The sequence below is a fragment of the Ammodytes marinus genome, assembly GCF_949987685.1.
Source record: "Ammodytes marinus genome assembly, chromosome: 8".
Lineage (NCBI taxonomy): Eukaryota > Metazoa > Chordata > Actinopteri > Uranoscopiformes > Ammodytidae > Ammodytes > Ammodytes marinus.
The window spans coordinates 19,248,195-19,272,076 of NC_137212.1; the positions used below are offsets into that span (position 1 = coordinate 19,248,195).

General features: G+C 42.4%; 1 protein-coding gene across 2 annotated transcripts; it reads right to left on the reverse strand.

Moving 5' to 3' along the window:
* Positions 1 to 2,309: 2,309 nt before the first annotated feature.
* On the reverse strand, positions 2,310 to 21,986 carry plpp2b (phospholipid phosphatase 2b). 2 transcript variants are annotated; one of them, XR_013844994.1, is made up of 7 exons: positions 21,466 to 21,986; positions 9,152 to 9,303; positions 8,665 to 8,927; positions 8,508 to 8,565; positions 7,180 to 7,356; positions 4,925 to 6,132; positions 2,310 to 4,370 (listed from the first exon to the last, which is right to left on the reverse strand). XR_013844994.1 is itself a non-coding variant. In XM_080033128.1 (6 exons), the coding sequence occupies exons 1-6, from the start codon at positions 21,524 to 21,526 to the stop codon at positions 5,974 to 5,976; spliced, it is 870 nt and encodes a 289-aa protein (XP_079889254.1). In that variant the 5' UTR covers positions 21,527 to 21,986; the 3' UTR covers positions 2,310 to 5,973. The 2 variants fall into 2 exon arrangements, 1 of the variants encoding a protein (XP_079889254.1); XM_080033128.1 differs by having other exon boundaries at positions 2,310 to 6,132.
* Between the last annotated feature and the right edge of the window lie 1,896 nt (positions 21,987 to 23,882).

A 23,882-nucleotide genomic window follows, 5' to 3' on the forward strand; every position in this document is an offset into this window, starting at 1 on the left:
AAGCAGGCATGGCCCTTTATTTGAAAATAAAAAATGCACTAATGCTAGATTTAAAAATGCACTTCGCTATATCAAAAGAAATGAAAACACTATGAGGTCAGATTCACTGGCAAGGAAGCTGCAAAAAAATAATGTTAATGACTTCTGGAAAGAAATAAAAACTATCAATAATTGCAAAAAATCTCTTCCATCTAATATAGATGGTGTGAGTGGTCCTGATGAAATTTCACAGTTATGGCGGAAACAATACTATGAACTGTTAAACTGTGTAAAAGGTAATATGTTTGTAGTGGATAGTGTATATTTTAATGATGATGTTATTGTCACTGCTGCTGAAGTCCATGAAGCAATATTGAAGTTAAGAGATAACAAGGCCTGTGGTCAGGATGATATTACAGCTGAACATGTTAAACTTGCCAGTAAGAAACTATACCCTCTGGTGGCTCTATGTTACACAGGCCTTTTTGTTCATGGAGTGTTACCAGATTCTATGCTCTCTGTTGTGCTAGTACCAGTGATAAAAGATAAAGTGGGGAAGCTAAACAGCTCTGATAATTACAGGCCAATAGCTTTGGCCAGTGTCATGTCCAAAGTGCTGGAGACAGTTCTACTGAGTAGACTTGAGAGGTATGTCCTGTCTACTGACCACCAATTTGGTTTTAAAAGAAAGCATGGTACTGATTTATGTATTTTTGCACTAAAGGAAATTTTAGATAAATATAATAGGCAAAATTCCACAATGTTCATGTGTTTTATTGATGCTTCTAAAGCTTTTGATCGTGTTAATCATGGGAAATTGTTTTTAAAATTGTCTAAAAGTGGGGTCCCTGGTTTTTTAATTAGAATCTTGGTCTATTGGTACTCGCATCAGGCAATGAGGGTGAGATGGGGGAGTGTAACATCTGATCCCTTCCATGTTACCAATGGTGTTCGCCAGGGCGGAATTTTGTCTCCTTTTCTTTTTAATATGTATATGAATGACTTGTCTTTGATTTTAAATGCATCTGGTACAGGCTGTAGGATTGGGGACTCACTCATTAACCACCTTATGTACGCAGATGATCTGGTCATCTTTAGCCCATATAGTGCTGGTCTACAACAGCTTCTGAGAGTATGCACACAGTATGGTGATGATTTTGACATAAAATACAACGCAAAAAAGAGTAAGATCATGATTGTCAGAAGCAGAGGAGACAGACAGTCAACCTTCCCTGACTTCTATCTGTCTGGCACTGCACTCAGTGTGTGCAGTGAAATTACATACTTGGGCCATATTATGTCTAATGACCTGTCTGATGACAATGATATCTATAGGCAGCGTCGGAAGCTGTATGCACAAGCGAACATGCTCTGCCGTAAGTTTAGTATGTGCTCTGTACCTGTCAAAATCTCACTCTTTAGAGCGTATTGTACACCGCTGTATACTGCCCACCTGTGGTGTCGTTATAAACAAGGCAGCATTAGAAAGCTTACAGTGGCCTATAATGATAGCATGAGGCTACTGCTGAGAGCTCCAAGAAGCTCCAGTGCAAGCCAAATGTTTGTAAGTGTTGGGGTCCCTACCTGCTCTGCTGTGTTACGTGGCCTGATGCATGGATTTATGTGTAGGGCATCTGAGTCTGAAAATAACTTAATTGCAGTTTTGGCCAACCCTCTATGCAGTTCGGTCAGATTTTCTTCCAGACTGTGGAACCATTGGCGATCATGTCTGTATGCTTGGCACTGAATATTGCGAAAGGCTGTGTATTTTTTACTCTGTGTTTGTGTAGTTGTTTATGTTGTTTGTGTTGATATGGATCCCCCTGGGTCTGAAATAAAGAATTATATATATTGAATACATCTTCCAATAATCAATCAAGCTTGAAAAATGTCAAGCTGCTGTATATCATACACTACGAAATTCCTTAATAAATGAATGGACCGGCATTCAAATAAATTATTATATAATGAAGCCATTGGTGCCTTCCACGCCCTGTTACTAGAACAATTTCAAGTGTGTAGACCATCTTACTTGTGGCCTGGGGAATTTTCATGATCCATCATTCTAATGAAAAATTGCGTGTTATCAAGATTACGGTGTACCCGCCTAGGACATTTTGAAATCTTGATGCTGCAATAGCAGAGTTTATCATTCTAAATGATAATCATTTCACTATCTGACTTTCTGCATGAAATATGTTTACCCTCGCCATTCATCACATACTTATACTTACAATCTTTACACCAACAATTAAAGCCTGGAGTACTTCCATCATAATATCACTGGATGTAGAAATTGACACAAAACCCATTAAACTGAATGTGTGTATTATAACTTTATTTAACATTCTTTAGTTTGGAGCCTATAATCTACAGGTATATACAAAAAGCAAACAACAGGAATCATCATACCTAAAAACAAACAGGAAATCGTCCAATCAGTGCCTACTTTAAGGCACTGACACCATAAGACGTAACAATCATCATACTATCTATGGTAACAACACATGGAGCCACAACACCAGCGAAGAAGAACCTTTGGTTTTCCATGAAGCTGGAGGGGAATCACACACAGCCATGTTTTCTTCATCCTCATTTGGGTGATTAGTCTGGCTGCAGATGAGTTAGACAGAGGAGCGGTTTTAGGAGGCTCGCACAGCACTTCACCGCAAGCAGTCGCAGCTGGTTCTCGTTGTAAATCTGTGTTTTTAAATGTGTAGAAGCCCCCAGGGATAAGAGGTTCACCATGGGATACCCCCACCATTCTCCAGTCCCAGCTTCAGGGTTTCAAAATCAGTACCAGGTGAAATTCTCTTCCTGTCTCTCCCAACCCCCCTATCAGGTTTGTGGTCTGTCTGATGTGTTGTCAGTCCTGCAGGGTTCTGCATTCTGCACAAGCTTTTTCTTTTTTTTTTTAACAAGAGACCTTATTCACAAATTAACCCCATCTATCCGTAGGAGGAAGGGGGAAAAGAGAAAAATCTTTGAAGTGGGAACAGAGCGGTGTTACTAGCTTCAAAAACACGGTTGGGTATGTAACCCTTTATCATTATAACAGCCCTTTAAAAAGCCCTGGCCCCGGGATTGGACCCGTCAGTGTGGCAACTCCAACAGCCCCAGTCAAAAAAGGTACAGGCCAAGGCACACTTCACAGGTGAAATTAATGCACACAAGCATGTATATTTACACACATCCTTCACGCAACATGAAACATGTCTCATAGCATTAGTATATACAGTATTTGTGGCTCATAGTGGCAAGCAGAGGTGATTGCACATACAAACTTAACAGCGCTCCAACCTTATAAGAGTAAATAAAGAACTTCTTGTTTTTTTCTCTCAAATAAATTAAACACCATTTTTAAAATGGTTGTCTTATCCTTCTTTGATTACCATCAATTGAGAAATAAAAAAAAAACACACACAATCAAACAAGTAAAAAATAAGACTACGGGCCAAATTTTGTAATATTTCATTGGCAATATATTAGTGGTATGACACATAAAGTTTGACAAATATATAAAGCTAATCTGCATCATTGCCTTCCGCCTCTGCAGTCGATTTCACACAGGGGACAAACAAGTTATTCCCAAATTCCACATTTCCACTCATCCATGCATTTTACTACTGTCGAGAGTGGATATTATTACGTCTGCTCTCAATCCACAACACTCAGAATATGTCCTCTCCTTAATTCAGATTCACACTAGTTAGCACTTGCGAAATGTTCAAGACGTCAAGACTCTTATCTGGACACACTTGGGCAGTGATACAACGCAACACTTAAAGAGATGATAGTAAGAAAAATTGCAGGGAGTGGAAATCCACTTAGCGTGAGTCACCCGGCACGACAAGCCTGTATAGTCACTTTTAAAAAAAATTATATTGTTTGTCAAGAGTTTATAGCCAGACCTGTTTTGTGTGACAGCTAGTTATGAGAGCAGATGGAAACACATTGTCAGCTAATGTCAGATCACAGGATTACCATAGAATGTTGCTTCAGGTTTAGCTTGTTGGTGAAGTTTTAGGTCTCCTTTGACAGCTGGGTGGCAGCAGCTGACAGTTTGTTAGCCTCTTTGCTAACAATATGACATGATATATGGAGAAAATTAGCTCAGCTACTGGTAACTGGCTGCCATACTAATAATGTGGTATAACTTGAGACAATCCTCTGGCTGTAATCAGTTTAAGGTGCACTAAAAATAAGCTAATCAACAAACTGCCTGTGCCTTTACCAACATCTATAAACATTATTGTCTTTTTTCCTCTCATTCATTTATTTCATAACTGACAACAAATTAGGTTCTTTACTTGTGTATATATATCGTGGTGAGTAAACATGTCGATAGTATTGCCAAACCCACTGAGCATAAACACCCAGATCTTCCCTGTCTTAAGCCCCTATCTCACTGGGCTGCGACTGTTTGCGACCAGTTGGGGACACAAAATTGCGTCAAAATATGCCAATTTGCGACAATTTTCACTTGCAGTCTCACTGAGTTGCTACTTACGACACGTTTGCGAATGTCCTTGCCGGGAGGTTGCATTTATGTCTCACGAACGTCTGGCGAGTGTCGCACGAACGGAATGTCAGTCTCATTTTTGTCTCAAAGCAGTCGCAATTTAGTTTCATATGTCGCCAAACACTCGCCAAACCCTCGCAAAGTTGTCTCACACTTCTCGCACTTTCTGACTCGCGGAGACTAAATTGAGAAGGGTTTGCGACGCGTGCGACACACCTGCGACAACTCTGAGACTATTTTGAGACTGATTTGTCGCACACTTCTTTTGAACATGTTCAAAATTCATGCGACAAGACTGCGCGGCTCTGCGACTCATGTGAGGAAATTGAGACCTCCGCGAACGTTTGGAGACAGTTTAGAGACTCCCTCGCGAATGCAGTCTCCAACTTGTCGCAAACAGTCGCAGCCCAGTGAGATAGGGGCTTTAGATCTCTGCAGTTCTTGGGTGCTTTCAGGCCATTTTGAAATTTGAAAAGTTGTACTTTCTCAGTAGAGTTAGGGTGGCATAAAAGTGAGTGAAATTCAGACATAGATTTGTCACTTGCATGGCAGGACCCTCACTTTGATGTCCATGATCCTCTGTTTTCTACTATGCGCAACTTGTTTGCTAATACATTAGCTACATGCTTCATCATAGCTTCGTTGTTTGGAGTCTTTCACTTAATGCAGCTTACAATGCAACATCAACAATAATGTCTTTGAAAAAAAAAACATGCTCCTCTCTCTTACAGGAGAAAAGGAGGTCATAACTTTGTATTTTTAAGAGGGGGGGCTAAGGCACCTGGCACAGGGATGCAGCCCCCTCAGTCAGTCCAGTGGTTTGGGGGGAGGGGGAGTTGGGTGTGAGTGGTTGACACTGAGGGAGTGGAGCATGGGAGCTTGGAGGCTGCAAGCTACAGACCAGGGGCCTCATTTATCAACGCTGCGTACGCACATTAGAGGGCGTACGCCACCTAGTACGCAACCTTTGTGAATTATCATAAGCAAACTTGACGGGAAGATGTGCGGTCCTACACGCAAACTCTGACCCATCCGTACGCACAGAAAGCGGAGAAAGAAGAACAACGTTTTCATAAATCAGAATCTCTCTGTGCGCACGCATTGCCAAAATCCTACGAAAGCAACCTTCCAACGCAAATCATACGCAAAGTTTGATAAATGAGGCCCCAGATCCCTGGCGTTACTCCTTTTTTGAAACAGATTTACAAAAGGGTTGGTTGGCAGTATTCATATAGACACTCTAAAATTTAACATCCCACACTCTTAGGACTTCTCAACTATCATAAGGAGTCTGCAGCAGTGGGCATCCTACAGAGTCAGGCCCCGCAGATGAGATGACCCCAGGAGGTTATTCCCTGAACTAAAAGACTGTTGACTGCACAATCAAGGTTATGGGCCCCAGAGTTGGACCCTAATCACACAGGTTTGGGGTCTGCAGGCTGCAGCCATTGTTCCCAAGCGTCAGACACTTATCACACGGGGCCTGGACTTTGGCTATAGTTGTAATGGTTGCCGTGTTCGGTGTCTGCAATCTGCAGGCTGGGTTTCCTCTCTGGCTCTTCGTCGTCAGCTGTGTCTGGCCTGGTGCAACGTGGAGGACGCTTCTTAAAGAAGTCAGACACAAAGTGCACCTGTGAGAGGAGAGGACAGAAGAGGAGGAGGTCAGCTTTGGTCACTTCTTAGGGAATATCTTTTGACCCAGAGACTGGAGTAAAAGCATTTAAGGGGATACAGAGGTGGTAAGGGCTGGGGCTGGAAACTGTGATTACATGTGTCTGGACAGGTCTGTACCACAGCTGCTATGTGACACACATCTGAGGGGAACACACAGAGAGCAGGCACAACCCCTGCAGGCCGTAAAACACTATGCCCAGGAGGGTCTCTAATTGCGCACAGCACTGCGAAGGCCAAAGGCGCGGGCACACTCCTCAATTAATCACACACCAACGCACACATACACACACATACACACACACACAATCCCACACTCAAGAATTTCCACAAGGCAGTGTTGACAGTGGCTCACTCAAAAACAGCGTGGAAGTGGCCAAACAATAAAGAAGCCCAGCTGGATGAGGTGAGGAGACTTATTGCCTGAGAACCTGCTGCCAGTGTGTTAGTATGAAGTCACACTTTTGCTGCTGTCACGCCACCCTCATGCTTGTTGTCTATATGGAGTTTTTAACTTGGAGACTGACATAAAGCTGAAGTACATATTCCTTATAGCAGCTGTTTTGCCTTGAAGAGAGTATCGCTGACAAAGAGACTTCCATTTACTATCGTTTCATACAATTGTGGACAGTCCCACCCATGTTTGCTTTTGACTAAATCCAAAAACCACAGGGGTATGTATGATTCAGAGTTAACATGTCATCAGGTCAGGAGCTACAGGAGCTACAGTTAAATATAAAATGCGCTCCGTGTGAGAATCTCTAGAGATAATCGTCCTTTTGTTTTTATTAAACTTTGAGCTGAAAACATCCTAATATTTCCAGCACAAAATCTCAAACCTCCCCCAAAGTTTGATTCTATTGGCTGTAAGAGCAGCTCAGCGCCTTGACACGAGAGCACTTCAGAAAGTTATAACTGTCTCATACGTATCATGGAAATATCATTCTGATTTTTTTATTTTTTTTTGCAATGTTTTTCCATAAAAAGAAGTTGTCTTGGAGACTCACGTTGAGCACAGCAACCAGCGCTCCCTGCAGCAGCCCCATCAGCACGTCGCTCCAGTGGTGCTTGTAATCAGACACTCGGGTGTAGGCCACGTACACCGCGAAGGCCACCAGGAAGAACTGGATGGTGGGCCGGAGGAGTCTGGCCCACTTTGCACACAGTCTCGCCTGCACGTAAAGCTGTAGAGGGGGGGGAAATAAAGTGATGGTCGATTGGGAGGGGTGGCAGAAAAGAGAGAGAGAAACAGGGGGAGAGACAGTGTGTTGATGTCTGTTGTTACTGTCAACTCTACTGCTATTAGACAAAAAGAAACAGAAAGATTATCACACCATACGTGTTTGGACCAACATCTACACAGGATGTCACGTTATATAAATGTAATCTCATACTGTATGCTGACAAAGCAGTGAAGTAATGCAGCAGTCAAATTTCGTCTTTTTTTTCAACTCTATATTTGCCTAGATAAATAGTGCGCTGTACTATCAGGTTGCAGGGTAAACGGTATCTCAAATCCAAACACCAAAAATAGAACATTTATTTGGAGCATGGGCTTGTTGAGTCTCTCGTATTGCAAAAACAACTGGCTGGTAAGCCTCAAATTGGATTCAACTGTGAGAAGGTACAAATATAATTCATATCCACTATTGGCTGAATTATTATTGGCTGAACCTACTTGTCTTGTTTACTGGAAAACTGCAGATGCCAAAATATTATGGACCTGGCAACAGTGCAGACTTGTTTGGGCTTCTGCTGTTGTGCATTGGTCAAGGTGTAAAAATTGGAATCACATCATAGTCCCCGCCTCAAACACACTCAGCACTTAACACTGAAGGACACAGGCTTTGCAATGTTTTGCTGGCATAACAGGGAGCGAGTATACCACGCCACCGACAGTATGGACACTAGTCCAAGATATTCTGTTTTTCCCTCTGCTGAAAACGTCTTGCTTTGCTTGGCCTCTTGAAGCGAGCAATGGTGCCTGGCTTTTAACACAAAGGGATGAGGCCAAGGGTAATGAACCGGATAGGCCTGGAAGACACAACACAGCACATGCTCTGCATTCATCATTGCTCGGGTAAAAGGCGGCAGAGGCCTCCAGATACACGTCTCTTCTGAACTCGCGCCTTGTCCAAAAGGCACAAGCTGCCTCTGTGAGCCTTTTTTTCCCCTCTTCTCAACAATTAGCCATTGAGTATGGATCCAAATGCAAAAACTTGTTCCCAGACAAGCCCATCCGGGGGATGTTATGCCTGATTCACACCGAGGTATTTGCATGGGATATCACATGGATATATTTTCATGTTTATTCTACACAGTGTGCTGTACTCACCGCTAGGAAGAGCATGCAGTACATTCCGAAAGAGGAGTGACCAGAGTAAAAGGACAATCTAGAGAAGAGACAGGATCACATCTTGCATCAAAAAGGATATTCACAGTCTTGTTAATAACAACAATACATGTATAATGCGTAGTTCTTCTCCACCTACCTGGATTCTGTGACGTCGGTAGGCTTGCCAGTGCAGTTGATCTCCTGCAAGTATCCCATGCAGGCCTTGGGGTTACACACAGTCATGAAGTTGGGTCTGGGGCGCCCGATAGTGTACTTGGCAAGGTCGGTGAGTGACTGGCTAACTGATGCTCCAAACAAGAAGGTGCCCACTACCTTGTAGAGTGCAACTACGTACTGGTTGAAATCAGAATTAGAGTAAATCCTCTTGCTGTAGACCAGAAAAGCTTCTCCAGACGTGATCTGAGGGGAAGAGAGAGGGAGCAATGTAGAGACTTATTTCAAGTACTTTCAATTTTTCTTTCTCATCATTAGAATGAAATGCTTTTTCTTTCTAAAACACCACCAGCACTGTGCCCAATCACAAAAGGCCATTTAGAAAAGGAACAACAAAAAGAACAGGAGTGAAGTCCTGTAAACATGGTGATCATATTTAATAAAGAAGAGAGATAGATTGCTGCTCTTACAATGATGACAGTGCAGGAGATTGTGACAGCAGCCAGCATGCCATGGGTGATGGTGTCCGGCTTTAGTGGGTACTTGATGCTCTCATCGTCACAGTAAATCCCTCTAATATATGGCTTGGACACGATGGTCATAACGATGAAGGGCAGTGCCGCTGTAGCAAAAAAAAAAGAAGAAGAAGATGGGTTAAACAAATCACAATATTTGGAGAGCTTTTTGTTAATATGACACAAACACACTGGTGTTTGGCTATGATATGCAGAACTTGGTCACTGCCAAGAGTGTAACTGGTCATACAGACCAGGAACAAGGTGGATACAAGTCAATGGTTACCAGCATTTAAGGGAAAAATGTTTTGCTCTAACATTTTTGTCTCGTTTTCTGCCGGGTTTTCAGACGTTACATCATTTCCAAAACTGGGAAGTGAAAATGTTTCTCTAAGGATAGCTAAATTGTTTTCTCTCTCCCTCCGGACCTCAAGGTCTAAAATCACAATGATGAAAACAGCCCACAAGGAGAGAGAGAAAAAAAACATTCAGTCAGTGCTTAAATGTCAGAGTATGAATGCAGAGCAAGGAATCACAAAAATAAACAGTGCAAAAATAGTATTTTTATACTCTGGCATGTGGGCATATGTCAAAATCACACATCACACACAAATAACCAACAGACTCAAGAGTGTATAAACACTTACAAGACTCTACACATACTACTGCAGGCACAACCACCACAACTGCAACTCTTTTGAATGATGTGGCTATGTCCAAAAATAAGAGTAAATATAGCAGCTCAAGGGTCCTGAATGCACCAATGATGTCCTTGAGATGTTCGGAATCATCCAAAAATAATCACTCAAACTTTTCCTTTTGAATGTAAATAAACACTCACTTCACTCTGAATTTGAGGACATATGCTCTTTAAAAAGTTTTTATTGATAAACACTGAACAGACTAATGAATACATGTTCATACAATTGCTCTTTCTTTAATGTCAAACTGCCTCATAAATTGGCAGAAATTGAAAGAGAGTGTAAGGGAAAGATTTTGTCAAACTTTGACTGTTTTGAACACCCTGAGGATATAGCCGAGCAGCAGCAAAGTGGACTATGCCGCAAAAGGGTTGAGATATACTTTATCACGTTATGGATGATAGTTAATTCCCAAGCAGTAAAAACTTTCCCCCTTTTTTTGAATCCATTGTATTTGCCCTTTTATACAGTACACATACATATCAGACATAAAGAATAATTGAAAGGTGAAAGTAATCATGAGTGACAGCAGCCCTACAGAGGAATGCACTCTCCACCCTGATATCCGCTACCACCATCCATAAGAGGTGGTCAGACGGTGTTGGGGCCACTATGGAAATGCCATACGGCCGCACACTTAATGCAAGAAAAACAGCTGTAAAAAAAGAAAAAAAAGTGCACACACACTTGAAAAGTGCTCTCACCAATAGTATTACATTCCTGTGTAAATGAACAGTGCACCCCTCCCATTCTTTCAAAGAAATGTCTGCAGCTGACATAATTCCGGGGGGACTTCCAGCGAGACTGACTGATGAGAGACCAAGACTATAGGAAAATATACAACTGGATGGTGGACCAGGTTTAACTCCCACCCTGTAACCTCTTGTGATGGTTATACAACAACAGCCTTCTGTTGAATGAATACTAACAAAGAAAAATTAACAAAAACAAAATACTTCTTATGCTACGTCTTTCTTGAATGGTCAGATACTTTTAGAAAAAAAAGATGCAAAGAAAGACGTACAATGGATTGATGCTTTGAATTGTGACAATGCTAAAACCGCAAAGCTCATAAGTAAAAGTCCATGGGTTAAAATTCCTTTTAATCTGAGATTTTATTTTTTTACATCGGCAGACCATTATGACTAAAACTGCCTGGTGAAGCTGAGAAATTCCCCTAAAATAACGCTGCAATTCACAATAAATAACAATCCACAACGACACCTGTACAAAGACATGCAGTGTTTGAGTCTAGCTCTTGTGCGACATCGCATATATCCAAGGCGAGACCAGATGAGTGGGGACATTGTTCAGTGACATGCCAACTGCACACGTGTCCCACAGAGACACTATATGGACAATAAGTCTTATTGGCTCAGTAAAAGGAAGGAGCAGCAGGAAAATAGAAGCTCTGTGTTGAGGGGAGAATTTACAATAGGGTTCTATAGGATCAACAAATCATCGCTCATGGAACGCCTGGTAACCCAACCTTGGAAAAGCTAGGCTTAGACTAGACAAACAGATAAGGAAAAAAAACATGAATAAAGATTCCAATTGACTTAAATTGTGAGACACGAAAGGCTTTAATCTTCCTGTAACATTTGAAAAAGGGAGGAACACCCAACTTCAATATTTCAAGACAATGTCTTAATTGTGTTGGCAGTTCTGGTTGGCAGACTTTGAGGGTAACAAAGTCTTCCTATACAAGAAACCTCTAAAAAACACTAATTAGTATTATATCTTGTTTCATCTAATATTTATGTATGCTAAGCTTACTGAGCTAAGCTACGCTAACTGGCTGCTGGCTGTAGCACAGAGTAAACGTCTTTGCGACTTTGAGTGACCTTGAGTGAAGCAAAGTAAACTTTCTTTTAGTACCGTATGGGAAACACAGGGTTTTCAGGTCTGCCTGCCGTAATCCGTTTTTCTCAAAGTTTCCGGCGCATAAGACTTGTGCCAAGGCATTAATAATACCTTTATAAAAATATAATTGTTTTCACTGATGATCTTGTTTGCTGTTACAGGTACTTCAAGATCATCAGAGGAAAATTGAGACATAAACATTTAAAATGTCCTCGTAGTAGGCTAAAAGTGAATTGGGCTGAAGGCAATTTCAGCAGCTAGCGCATGTCCAATGCATCTCTTCCACCTTCCCCCCTTGTCTACTCCCTCGTCTCTTTGTGAACAGCAGCAGCTGGACGACACCTGTCCATGCACTACAACTTCCCCAATGCCCACCAACAGGCAGACACCTACTGTTTACACATCCAACAGCCATGTCAGGACATGGTAAACAAATGTATTTCAAGCCCTTTTCTGCATAGGCTACCTTTGTCTCAGCACAACCACAATACTGTTTTTCGCAACAGCACAATATAGAATCCCTTGAATATAACAGTCATCCTGTCTCAGGCACTTCAGTACAGCGCCTGCGCCACCAATATGGATTTAGTGATGTGGCTTTCTGTGGAGGCTCCTGCATCCTGCTTCCAGCTGCTGAGAAATGCTGCCTTCGGTTCATCTTTCCATCTCACCCCGACTGAAAAATGGTTGGCCTTAGATCAGATACAGCCAAACCAGATGGTGTGTCAATACAATAGTTATTATTGTGCCTACTACTCTGAGGTTCTGATATATTCTAGTATGGACTTTATTGCTCTCTGCAATATCTTAATATAATATATAATCTTTGAAAGACAAACTTAAACCTTGAGAGATAAATCTTGGACTTTCTGAATTATCTGCAGGTCCTTTCAGTGGCAAGTAATTCACAGCTTCCTGCCCCATTATGGCTGATAGGTAAACATCGCTTCATGGCACATGGTGACATGAAATCAGTTTCACCATAAGTCCAGCCAGTACCAACCTTTTTACAAAGTGTAGAATGTTTGCAATGAGCAGCTCAACATGGAAAACAAACTAGAACTGAAGACAACTTGTTTGACCAGTTACCAACAGCAAGTTTCAAAAAGGGTAGTGTAAGGTTGGCATGGACAGAGTCAGAGGAGGGGAGGTTTATTTACCTAATAGAGCATGTTGAATGTCACTTTAAAATGGCAGAAGGACATAATTATTTCTGTATTGGAGTCACATGGTTAAGTAACTTCATAATGATTTATGAAGCTTCTAACGGAGCGGGCCCATTAATCAAACGGCGCAGGAGGGTAAGTGAAAAGCTTCAAAGAGAAGTGCCAGTGGCTAATGAAATATACTAGTTTCTTTCACCCAACGAGCTCACAAAAGGCTAAATACCTCTTGCATGTTCACAAACATTCATTTCTCAAAGCACTATTTGTTTATCTGTAGCTATGTGCCAAAGGCTACAGATGAGTCTTTTTTAAGGTACTGACTTATTCGTCCTCACCAAACCCTGGACTTCGCTGCCGGTCTGCAAAACAGTTCATGGACGGAGTGAAGTCAGGGCACCTGGCCTTAAACAACCCTCCCCTGGCTTGTAAAATAGAATGATTTTTTAAAAACATTTCTGGATTCATAAATGAAGCACTGATTCGGCTGACTTTTACTCGTTGGTCATAAATCACAAGTTTGGAGGAAAATGAAACGATCCTAATAAAATTATGTAAAGAGACTGGATGGAGCAGTCATGGGGCAGAGTATGATGGTACATCCTGAGGTGAATGTTTTTTCAGAGGAGAGAGCTGTCTCGGCGGGTAACATCTCCATGAAACAAAATCAGCCACTCTCTTGAAAAGCAGACACACAAACACAGCTCACAGGCAAAAATAGACCCAGCCGCAGACAACACAGGTCTCCTCAATACAGCAGGAGTCAAACCCCGCAACCCAAATTGACACTGCTCCAGAAAGCGGCCACCACTTAAAGACCTGAGCATCATTGCTAAACTCAGACATCTATGGCGGGGTTTTTTCAGTCACGAAAACCCCTAAAGGACTTATAGATTGGGGGGAGGACGCCCCAGGAGAACCTTCTTCCTAGACACCTGCCTTTGCTGGATGGAGGGAAGGAAATGCTGGCAGTTTGGAATGTAGCCAGGAAGCTAATCTCCCGCTGCCAGTCAGAAATCTCCTGCCTGCCTAATGGGAGCCTGTTTGAAGTCACAGGATGTGGGGGCTACGGGAGCTTTCCAGTCTTTTAGATTAAACGCACAGCCAATTTAAGAGGCTTCGGTTGTATTTTGGGATGTTTAAGGGCTACTCGTATACCTGGCCTGCAAATGAGCATTTATCCGCAGTGGCAACTCTGAGTCTCCCCCAGCATAGCATTGGGCATTAGCGCAACAGTGAGCTGAGTAATTGCCAGTGACCGTGTGTCAAGAGGGTCTGAGGAAGTCATGTCGAGAGAGCGTCATGGAAGATTTTGCCATCAATTGATACCACGGACAAACAAAGATGTCAGTGTTGAGGGGAGATTTTCCTTCATTCCTTCCACACCACTGCTGATTCACACCCTCCATTCTTGTTTTTTTCTCTCTCTCTCTCTCTCATAATTAAAAGTCATTCATTCTCTCCATCTAGCAGCTCCTTCCTGTCTCTCAACCATTTGTCTCGATCGCAGCATCTTCCCACACACTTCTCCTTCTGTTGTAATCATAGTGGGCCTGAATGGGACACAGCTTTATTTAGCCGGCAGATGTGCAATTACACAGGACCACAATGGCACGCCGGGGCCTGAGATTCCAGGCCTGTCACATCCACTCTCCCTGCCTCTCTCTCTCTGTTTTATCTCCGTTTTTTCTGTCTTCATCCTTTCTCACATTTCCATTTCCACTGTCACACCATTCCATAGGTCGAGGCCTTGACTCAAACTGCCATTATCATCTGGAAGTTGTTGCCGTGGTGTCAGAGTACCTCACACTCACTTGACCTGTTTCTCTCTCACACAACCTTACTGCACCTGTACCATGTGGAAGGACAATTATTCTACTCAAGTTGAAAAACATACAGTCTGGTGTATTTTAATTATGCATATTTTCAAGGCATGTAAAGCCTGTGTGTATGTGTGGTGGGAAGGGTGGGGAGAAGGGGATGTGGGGGTCGGGGGTGTTCTCATGCCCCTGGGCTGCCCTTGTTGGGTCGAAAACTTTCCTTCAGGGTCACAGCTGCAACATTTTCTCCTCCAGTTTTTTCTCCTCTTTTTTTTGGTCCTTCCAGAGTGCAAGGTCACTCAGGCAAGTCTCTTCTTTTAGTTAGTTAATAACTATTGTAACTTGTTTTTTTTAACCGGGGAACAGTTTCAGCTTTTGTTAAATTATGTTTAATTTGTTGGTTGCTCCAGGTTTTTCTTGATGCGTCAGTTTTGCCGATGTGAATTTGTGTAATTATTTCTGTGTTTACTAGTTTCTTCTTTAAGAAATGTTACTCTTTGCTCTGTAAAATGTACTTGTTATGTTTATACAAATAGTTTTTTCCCTATGAGAATAAAGGTTATCTATCATCAACACCATTACCTCAATATGTTTCATCCCCCATGTCTCACTTCACTCTATCTGACGACTACACTAACTCTCGTCCCCTCCCACTGTACTGTCGACACAACGTTTTTTTTCTTCTTTCAGCTCCAGTCAATGTTTCCACTTTTTTTTCTTCTTCCCTGCTCTCTTTTGTTTTCGTCGCTCCAATTCAAACATGCTTTGTTGTAATGACAGCCAGACTAACCCCACTGCCCCAGAGCTGTTTGGTGACATAGGTGATGTGACAGACCTTTTTAAAAGAAGGTTCACGGCAACAAAAACAACTTCATGCTATACCTCTCTCTGACTGTCTCAGCCCAAGCCGGACTGACTAATGTGGAAGGTATGTGCTGAGAGTACAAACCTCTGCCGGCGTTGGCCTCTGGAATTCTAATTCATATGAGGAACGCCCAACTTCACCAGTCACACCAAATCCCACTTCTGCTCCTACTGCTGCCCATTCTTTATTTTTAATCCTGCTGCTTCGCTCCGTGCATCATTTACGCATGCTTAGCTCCAAGCAGTGCAGAAGGAGACAGGGTGGCAGACGACTGGTGGTGGGAGGGCAGGCTAAATCTAGCAATCAAAGAGTCTGGGTTTTTGAGGAGATCAAAGCAATAGGCCACACAGGTTTTAAAACCCAAAACCGTACCGGTCTGCAGGAGGATTGGAAGTGTAGAACTGTCATGGATGGCACTCGCTTAAAAAGGTCACTACTGCCGTGTCACATTTTTTAAGATCATCTGAACATCAATGCTGAATATTTTGTGATTCTTTGTCATAATAAGTTACTGTATGCTGATGGGACTATGTTTAGCTGAAGAACACCATACCAGTGGTATTGTTAGTGTTTCTCTATATAAAGGAAGACCTCTGTCGAAAAACAATCTGTGTTTATCGCTCGCTTCCCTACCTAAATGTATGGTTTCTCTCAAACTTAAAAGGAAAGGACAGGCGTGCTGGCAAGGTTCTTCTACAGAATTTGAATCATCTGCCTTTAAAAGACACTGGTAAGCTACATTTATGCCTGCAGACCTGTTTATGATGTTCCAAATTAGTTAGGAACAATTATCATGAAGTCCAGAACAACATAAGGTGGTAGCAACTGTCAACCCCCACCCCCCCCCCCCCATTATGTCAATAACATTGTTTATCCGTAGCTATGTACCAAAGCTTTTTATGAGCTTTTTCATTTGCGCTGACAAAAACCTTCTCATTAAACCTGGATTTGGTCAGTTTGCTACACAGTTCATGGACGAAGTGAAGTTAGAGCACCTGGCCTTGAACAACCCCTTAAACAACAATGTTAAAAAACATTATATAATGATACCCAACAAACGCATATAAAATGGTACAATTCCAGATGTCTAAATAGTTTCATAGTAACATCTCCATCAAATTCGATAATTTTAAGTAATTTGTGCACTGGGTTGACTTGATTTGCACTCGAATATTGTTTAAATGTCTCAAAATGAATGTGCTGATAAAGTTTTTATTTTGTTCAACAAAAGATCCTCGTCCACTTTAAACGACGACCAATAAAAAGGCATTTTGTGTTTGCCAGAAATTCTTGTTCAATCACGGTTTCTAGTAAATCAACATATAGGAACAACAACAACAACAAGAACAAAACAAACTAGGCTCATATTTCTCAGAGGGACGTGTCTGTTTGCTCAAAGGGCTTCAGTTTCCATGACAGAACTCTCAGGAGGAAAACGATTCCCATCAGACGTCTTCGCTGCCTTTCTCTGAGAACACGGGACAATCGCTCTTCCCAACGCAGCGGCATGAGAGCCCCGTCTCCCTGGAGACACTGCTTCACCAGAAAACTCTAAACCGTCATCCAGCAGGGTCAATGAAGAGGACATGGGGGACATTTATGAGACACTTGATGAAAATACGCAGGAACTATGTGATAGTTTTACAGCTGTGGGGCTCTGGGGCCAAACTCCATTGTGATGATCCCAATGCGAATACGAAATGAATTAATGAGATTATGAGAACAATTCCAAGGCCTGTTTAAGCTGTGGAGGACAATCCAAAACCCCCATGCCTTATACTCAACCATTACTTCAACATATCCATACATAGACGATTTGTGTGTACACTCTCCTATAGCTGGGAGCTGAAACTCACTTTGGTAGTTACAAATTGAAGGAATAATACATCTTGGTGCCACCTTTCGAGCACTTTGTGTGTGTGTGTGTGTGTGTGTGTGTGTATGTGCTTGCGTGTGTTGTGTTGATGCATTTGATCAAAACTGGTCTGTCACATGGTACTTTACAGCACAACAAGGCACAAAAGGAAAAAAACTAAATAGTACATGAGTAGGTGTGACAACAATGCCTTGCCTCGAGGTTGTTTTCCTGAGACACTAATCAGTTACCATGAGTATATCAAGCACAATTCATATTTCCCGAGTCACGCAGCCCTCCCTAACTCCTGAACAAACCTACACCTGCTATGGCCCTATTGCAGCCACGGATAAGAGCTGTGGGCAGGCAGAGGTTAAACCCCGGCCTTTGATCTGTGTGTTCTCAGCCAACACCCACCAGCTATGTGTGCTGAGTATAGTCTCGAACAGACAGAGGAGCAGAAAGAAAGGGAGAGATACACTGAAGAAATAATGGAGATGAAAGAGGCAGAACAAGAGCTTACCCCGAACAACAAACTCAAGACCCAGATATTTGAAAAGGTGAAGCAGCTCAAATGTCCGGGTGGGTTTCTTTGCTGTAAACAAGACAAGTAACACCTTCTTACTTGAATTTTTCTTCTGATGATCATAAATGACATGTACAGTAACAGCAAACGTTCAGTGACCATCAGTGCAGAGAATGCTATTTTTATATAGTTTTTCTTAGTGCCTTTGTCATGGGTCCCTCACCCTAGAACTATAGTTGGCATTGTAAAAACACTACCGCTTTTGTACAAAGGGGGCGCTAGAATTCACAAAAGCTGAAAGTTCCTTGGAAAAAGGACCCTTTTAAAAAAGGATCCTCGGTCACTGAGGATGGTGTTTTTGCATTGTATAAACGTAGAGGGAGGCACATCTGTTCGGATGCCACCAACAGTTTTGACTTGACTTTGCTATTCATGGCAGGAGTAGGGTGTGAGTGACAGCGACCACACCAGAGGAAATCTGCTCTGCAATTGCATCTGCCGCTTTTGTTTGGCATTTGAATTTCCCACCTAAAGACCATTGGAAATAATGATGCACATTATGCTGGAGAAGCGAAGAGCAGATTAATATAATAAGTCAGAGGCGAATGTTGCGCAGATAAACAAATGGCTTCGGTTTTGGAAAGCTGATGGAGATAATGGCAGCCGTTCATCAGACCGGGATAACGTTCAGCAGTGGCACCAGACCATAAGACAAAACCCAAAAAGAAAAAAATACTTTTCCATATAGGTCTAATGGTCAGCCTAATTACAAGATCTACCATGTTCTTATTACATGCCTGGAGCAACCTCACATAAGCTTGGGGTTGACTTGATGATTATTTGGGTGAGTGACGTGGGTGGCAAAAGGGAAGGGAGAGGCAGCAGGAGGTTGGGATGCTGCTAGCCAGACCGGGGGCTGACCGACCCAACCCAACCCAACCCAAAGCAGACGTTAATCCCAGACTTGTGACAGCGAAATGGGGAGGCTTATCAAGTTCAGCAGTCTGTGGATGTTCCCACATATGGAGAAAATACCCCCTAAGCTCTCTGTAAAAGCCTGTGGGGCCTGAAACTGCACGGCAGAGCAAATCTGCACATGCATGAGCCGTCATCGTCTGTCTCAGCTTTCTATCCAACCTCCCCACCATCACCAGTACAGACACAACAAGGGATGAACACGCTACCGCCAAACACCACCACGCCATTACGCAACGCACGTCTGTCAAGGGCTTGTGGCATTGATATAGAAAACCAATGTGGCACCACAGTGGTACATTCAACATATGCACATGATCTCCGAGGCTGCATCAGAAAACAGCTTTCTCTAGTCTTAAGGCCAGGACACACCAGTCCGACAACCCGAAAATGGTGACTGCCGATTCAGGGAGCTCCAGTCTTCCCGTCGCGGCCGAAAAAGTGCAAAGAACACACCAAACCGACTGTTGCCTTTCCGTACGCTCTGCGCTTGCGCGGGACGTAATGTCTCCATAACAGCAGGCGGCGCTAATCTGTATTGTGGCCCGAAAAAATACGGAAGCCGGAAATGATGGGACGGCTCTCTAGACCATGAACATAGATAGAAACATGTATTTATATTTATGGACCATAAAGAGCACCATTTTTAGCAAAGAATGTCGAGCATGGTGTCGAGCAGTCAACAAGGGTTGATGCATGTGAGTACTCGGTGAACGAAACAAACGGCACGCCTCTGGTGTGCAGGGTCGGAGGTTCGATCCCCCGTCTCCCCGCCACATGTCGAAGTGTCCCTGGGCAAGACACTGAACCCCGAATTGCTCCCGATAGTTAGCTTAGTTAGCTTAGCACCCTAGTGCTAAGCTTAGCACCCTAGTGCTAAGCTAACTAAGCTAACCCTAGTGCTAAGCCTACCCTGCGTGGTAGCTGCTGCTATCGGTGTATGAATGTGTGTGTGACTGGGTGAATGTGTACAAAAAACAATGTAAAGCGCTTTGAGTCTGTGATAAACGGAGATATAGCGCTATACAAGTCCATTTACCATTTTCATTTTTTAGAACAGACTTGGAAGAAATGTTATATTGTATTGATAAGTGTTAAATTAAGTGTATATAATCGCTTGAAAAAATCTGTTTTTATTATTACCTTAGAATGAGCGTTTTCTATCTGTATAGGAGCAGGGCGCGCAGCCTTGTTTCTACAGAAGCACAGAACGGACAAACTTAACGGCCTTGAGTGTTTTTATAATGGTGTCCGCCAGGAATGCACCTGTTGGAAGACGAACAAGAAGTAATATATAATATCTAAATACATCTTCACCTCTACACTTGATATTGTGGAAACATGTGAGGCAGTGGTAAATTATGCCATCTAAATAGCTTCTTCTCCTGAAAGGCCACCATACCTTCTGTAAATTCTCAGAAAGGAAGGGGGATAGCAAGGGAGTATTGCAATTTAGAATCTCACCACTAAATGCTGCTAAATACTCCGATATTAGCCTACACTCTGTACCTTTAAATTTAACCAATTAATCAATATATTAATTTGTTAATTATTCTTTTGAATTCCATTTAAATATCAATTGGGATCAAATGACATACATACTAATGTCATTATTTATTTATGGTTTTATAATTTATAATCTCAGATTCATTGCAAAATACAACTAAAACCACAACATGTTTTATTGATATGACTCATTCTGCAACGTGTCCATTATTCGTTAATTGCCCAGAGAGGGAAGGAAACTGTACAGGAATGACCTAGTGGTGTACTAGTTAAAAAAATATTATATTATATTTGTTCCTTGAGAAATGATTCCTAACAGTTGTTTAAATGTAAAACAATGGTCTGTGGTGGAGAGTGATTTCTTGAAAAATGCACTGTAGCTGTGTGCAGGAAGTGGGACATTCTTGAGAAGATTCCAGGCAGACAAAATATTGAAGAAAATGAGGAATAAGCGGGGGCGCACACATGCATGTCAAATATCCATAAACAAACACTGAGCTTCCTGAAAGCTCTGTTCAAGTCATGCACACTTTTTTGGGTGAGTAGGCTGGGTATCAAGCCTATGAGGAGAATGAGAATAAGAATTGTATTACCTCTTTTACCAAGGTGCAAGTTCATGCGGACAATATTGCATTTAGGATTTGCATAAACAAACGCCTGGCAGGCTGCTCCTTCAGTAATCGGACACTGGCATGGAAATAAAGTTAAAGACTGACTGAAAATAAACGCAGTTGTCCTGAGGATCTTTTCCTCTGATTAGCCTCAAAATATTGACATCGTTTTTTTCAAACACGTGAAACATTCCCATTTTATTAAACGAATTCCTGAGTTGCAGACACGGGTGCAATACACACACAAACCCACCGAGCGAGTGACACGAAACTGCTGTCAGTCACCACAAAGATCCTAACTTCTTCTATTTTCTTGCTGACAACACTGAAGGGCGATTCCTACAGTAGATGAAAGGCGGATTACGCTGACATTTCAGTACTTACCAACTACAACGCACAGCACGTCCATCAGCACGTACAGCTTCTTCTTCCTCGGCTCCTTCATCTTCCGTCCCCGTTCGCTTACTTTTTAAAAAATCAAAAGAACTTTCAGACAGAAAACGCTACTGTTTGACATAAGTAGCTAAATGAGTCCATAAGTCCGCCCGCTCGCTCGCTAGCTTTGGAAATAATAAAAAAGAACAAGCTATGCAAACAACCTGATAACCTGCACTACGAGTTCTTCCGGGATCCTCACTTTTCCCCCTACCTGTGCTGTACTGTTGACATTGACAGCATGGGTGTGTAACTTTTCTTTAAAGAAAAATAAGAAAAAGACAGCGTGTTAAGAAGTCGTTTCTGCAGACACGCGGCAGCACTGGTGTCTTCGGGGTCCTTTCGTGCGCATTACTGCTTTGGGAACAAAAGCACAAGTGGAGAGATTCTCCAATTTAACGGTGCTAGAGGAGTCCGGAGAATTCAGCATACAAACTCTGTACCACACACTCACTCACACACCACGCCACTAGCATTGGTCCCTCCTCCCAACTTCCTCGTCTGGCTCCTCTCTGGCTATCTGTTCCTACCGCCAGGGTGGAAGTTTTTTTTCCCTCTGTTTTTACGCACAGGCGTGCAAAGAGCGAGGGAGAGCACCTCTCCGTGAGTCACTACTACCTTGCGAACTAGTTATATTATGTCTTTTTTGGGCAAAGAGAGGACTCTGTAAGGATCACACTAGCAGGAGGTTCCTGGCAGTAGCGACACTCGCACACAGAGGGACTCACAGACAGACAGACAGACAGACAGACACACACACACACACACACACACACACACACACACACACACACACACACACACACACACACACACACACACACACACACACACACACACACACACACACACACACACACACACACACACACAAACTGCACTGTCAGGTCAAAGATACCTAAGAGGGATTCACAAATGGGAAGTGAAAAAAAAGCCTGACACAAATGCCACCTGACCTCATTTATCTGAAGTATTCTGAAGATAATCAAGAGCATACAATCATTCATGGGATTTAAAAGCACTGCAAACACGGCTGTTGCTTTAATTGAGGACTCAGCTTTGAAATCCTCCCATAGATGAGAGCCCTACATGATCCCATCCAAACCCTCATCCAAACGTTGAGAGCTTAACCTTTCCCCCGGAGCGCACTCTTGTCCCCCTATATGAGAGAGATTTATATTAAGGCTGACTCAAAAGCAAACAGGTTCTCGACAAGGTCCAAAAATATTAGTCAACACCTCCATGTCGCTGGGAGGTGGACTCAAACTGAGCATACTTGGTGGGTAATTTAAAAAAGCAACAACAACAACAAAAAACTTCCAGACCCAACAAAAGCAGGGAGGCTTTTTTTTTTTACAAGCCCTGCTGGGACTGTATAGGCCACATTAGCATGACTGAACAGCAACATGACTCCACGCCACACTGTCATTCTCCTCCAAGCAGCCAGGATGTCAATGCTCGCTGCCGGCTGCATCCAACCATGTGTATAAATTGTGTGAATTAACAGTTCCCTCTGTTTGCATGACAAACACCACACTAACCCCCAAAGTCTATTAGTTCAGCCCCCTTGAGTTAAGTAGATAGTCCAACATGCCAACACTATGTGTTCTGTGGCGTTATCTGACTTTCTGCACATTCTGCATACTAGAATTAAGTTAATCAATATTCTGTTCTATCCAGAACTGTGTAGCTGTTGATAAAGATTGTGATGGTATGCAAATGAATAATCTATCATTCGGGAGGATATTTGGGGGAAAACCAAGAAAAGGCCTGTGAACTTTGCAGTGTAACTTCAGTTCATGGAATACATTAAAAACCGAGATTTATCTGCCACCTTCTGGTTGTTCCTTATTGTAACAAGCTGATTTCAGTCAGGTCAGAAAGACTCTGTGATGTATCGTCCCTAAATGACTTAATATAAAATAAATGAGTGAATGTAAATGATGTGATGATGATTGCTTTCAGAATGTACTGTGTTCTGTTGTCATGAAGGGACCTCCGTCATATTGGTAAAGGATGATGGTTCCTTTTTGAACGGACTCCAGCTTCAGTCCACATGAAGAAGCCAAGTTATTCATTGTGATGGTATAACTTCACAAATGGTCTTACCTGCATAGTAATATGTTCTTGGTATGTTGTTTCAATAAAAGCTATACATTTGTGTCGGCGCTTGCTCAAATGTGAAATTCTGTTACTGACAATTTGCCTGAACTTTAGAAAATCTTACGGAAATTCCATATGTGAAGCTATTACGGATGTGTGTTGGTAAATTGTGGACAAAGGTGCTTTGCAATTTGGCCTAAAAGGTTCTGTTTTGGAGCAAAAAATCCATTAATTTCTACAATGCAAAAGCATTGAGCTTAAAC

Coding starts and splice junctions, on each gene's coding strand:
- plpp2b (XM_080033128.1), bottom strand. CDS start 21,526: ATGAAGGAGCCGAGGAAGAAGAAGCTGTACGTGCTGATGGACGTGCTG. Junction 9,304..21,465: donor CGTGCTGTGCGTTGTAGTTG/GTAAGTACTGAA, acceptor TTTTTGCTACAG/CGGCACTGCCCTTCATCGTT. Junction 8,566..8,664: donor ACCGACGTCACAGAATCCAG/GTAGGTGGAGAA, acceptor TCTCTTCTCTAG/ATTGTCCTTTTACTCTGGTC.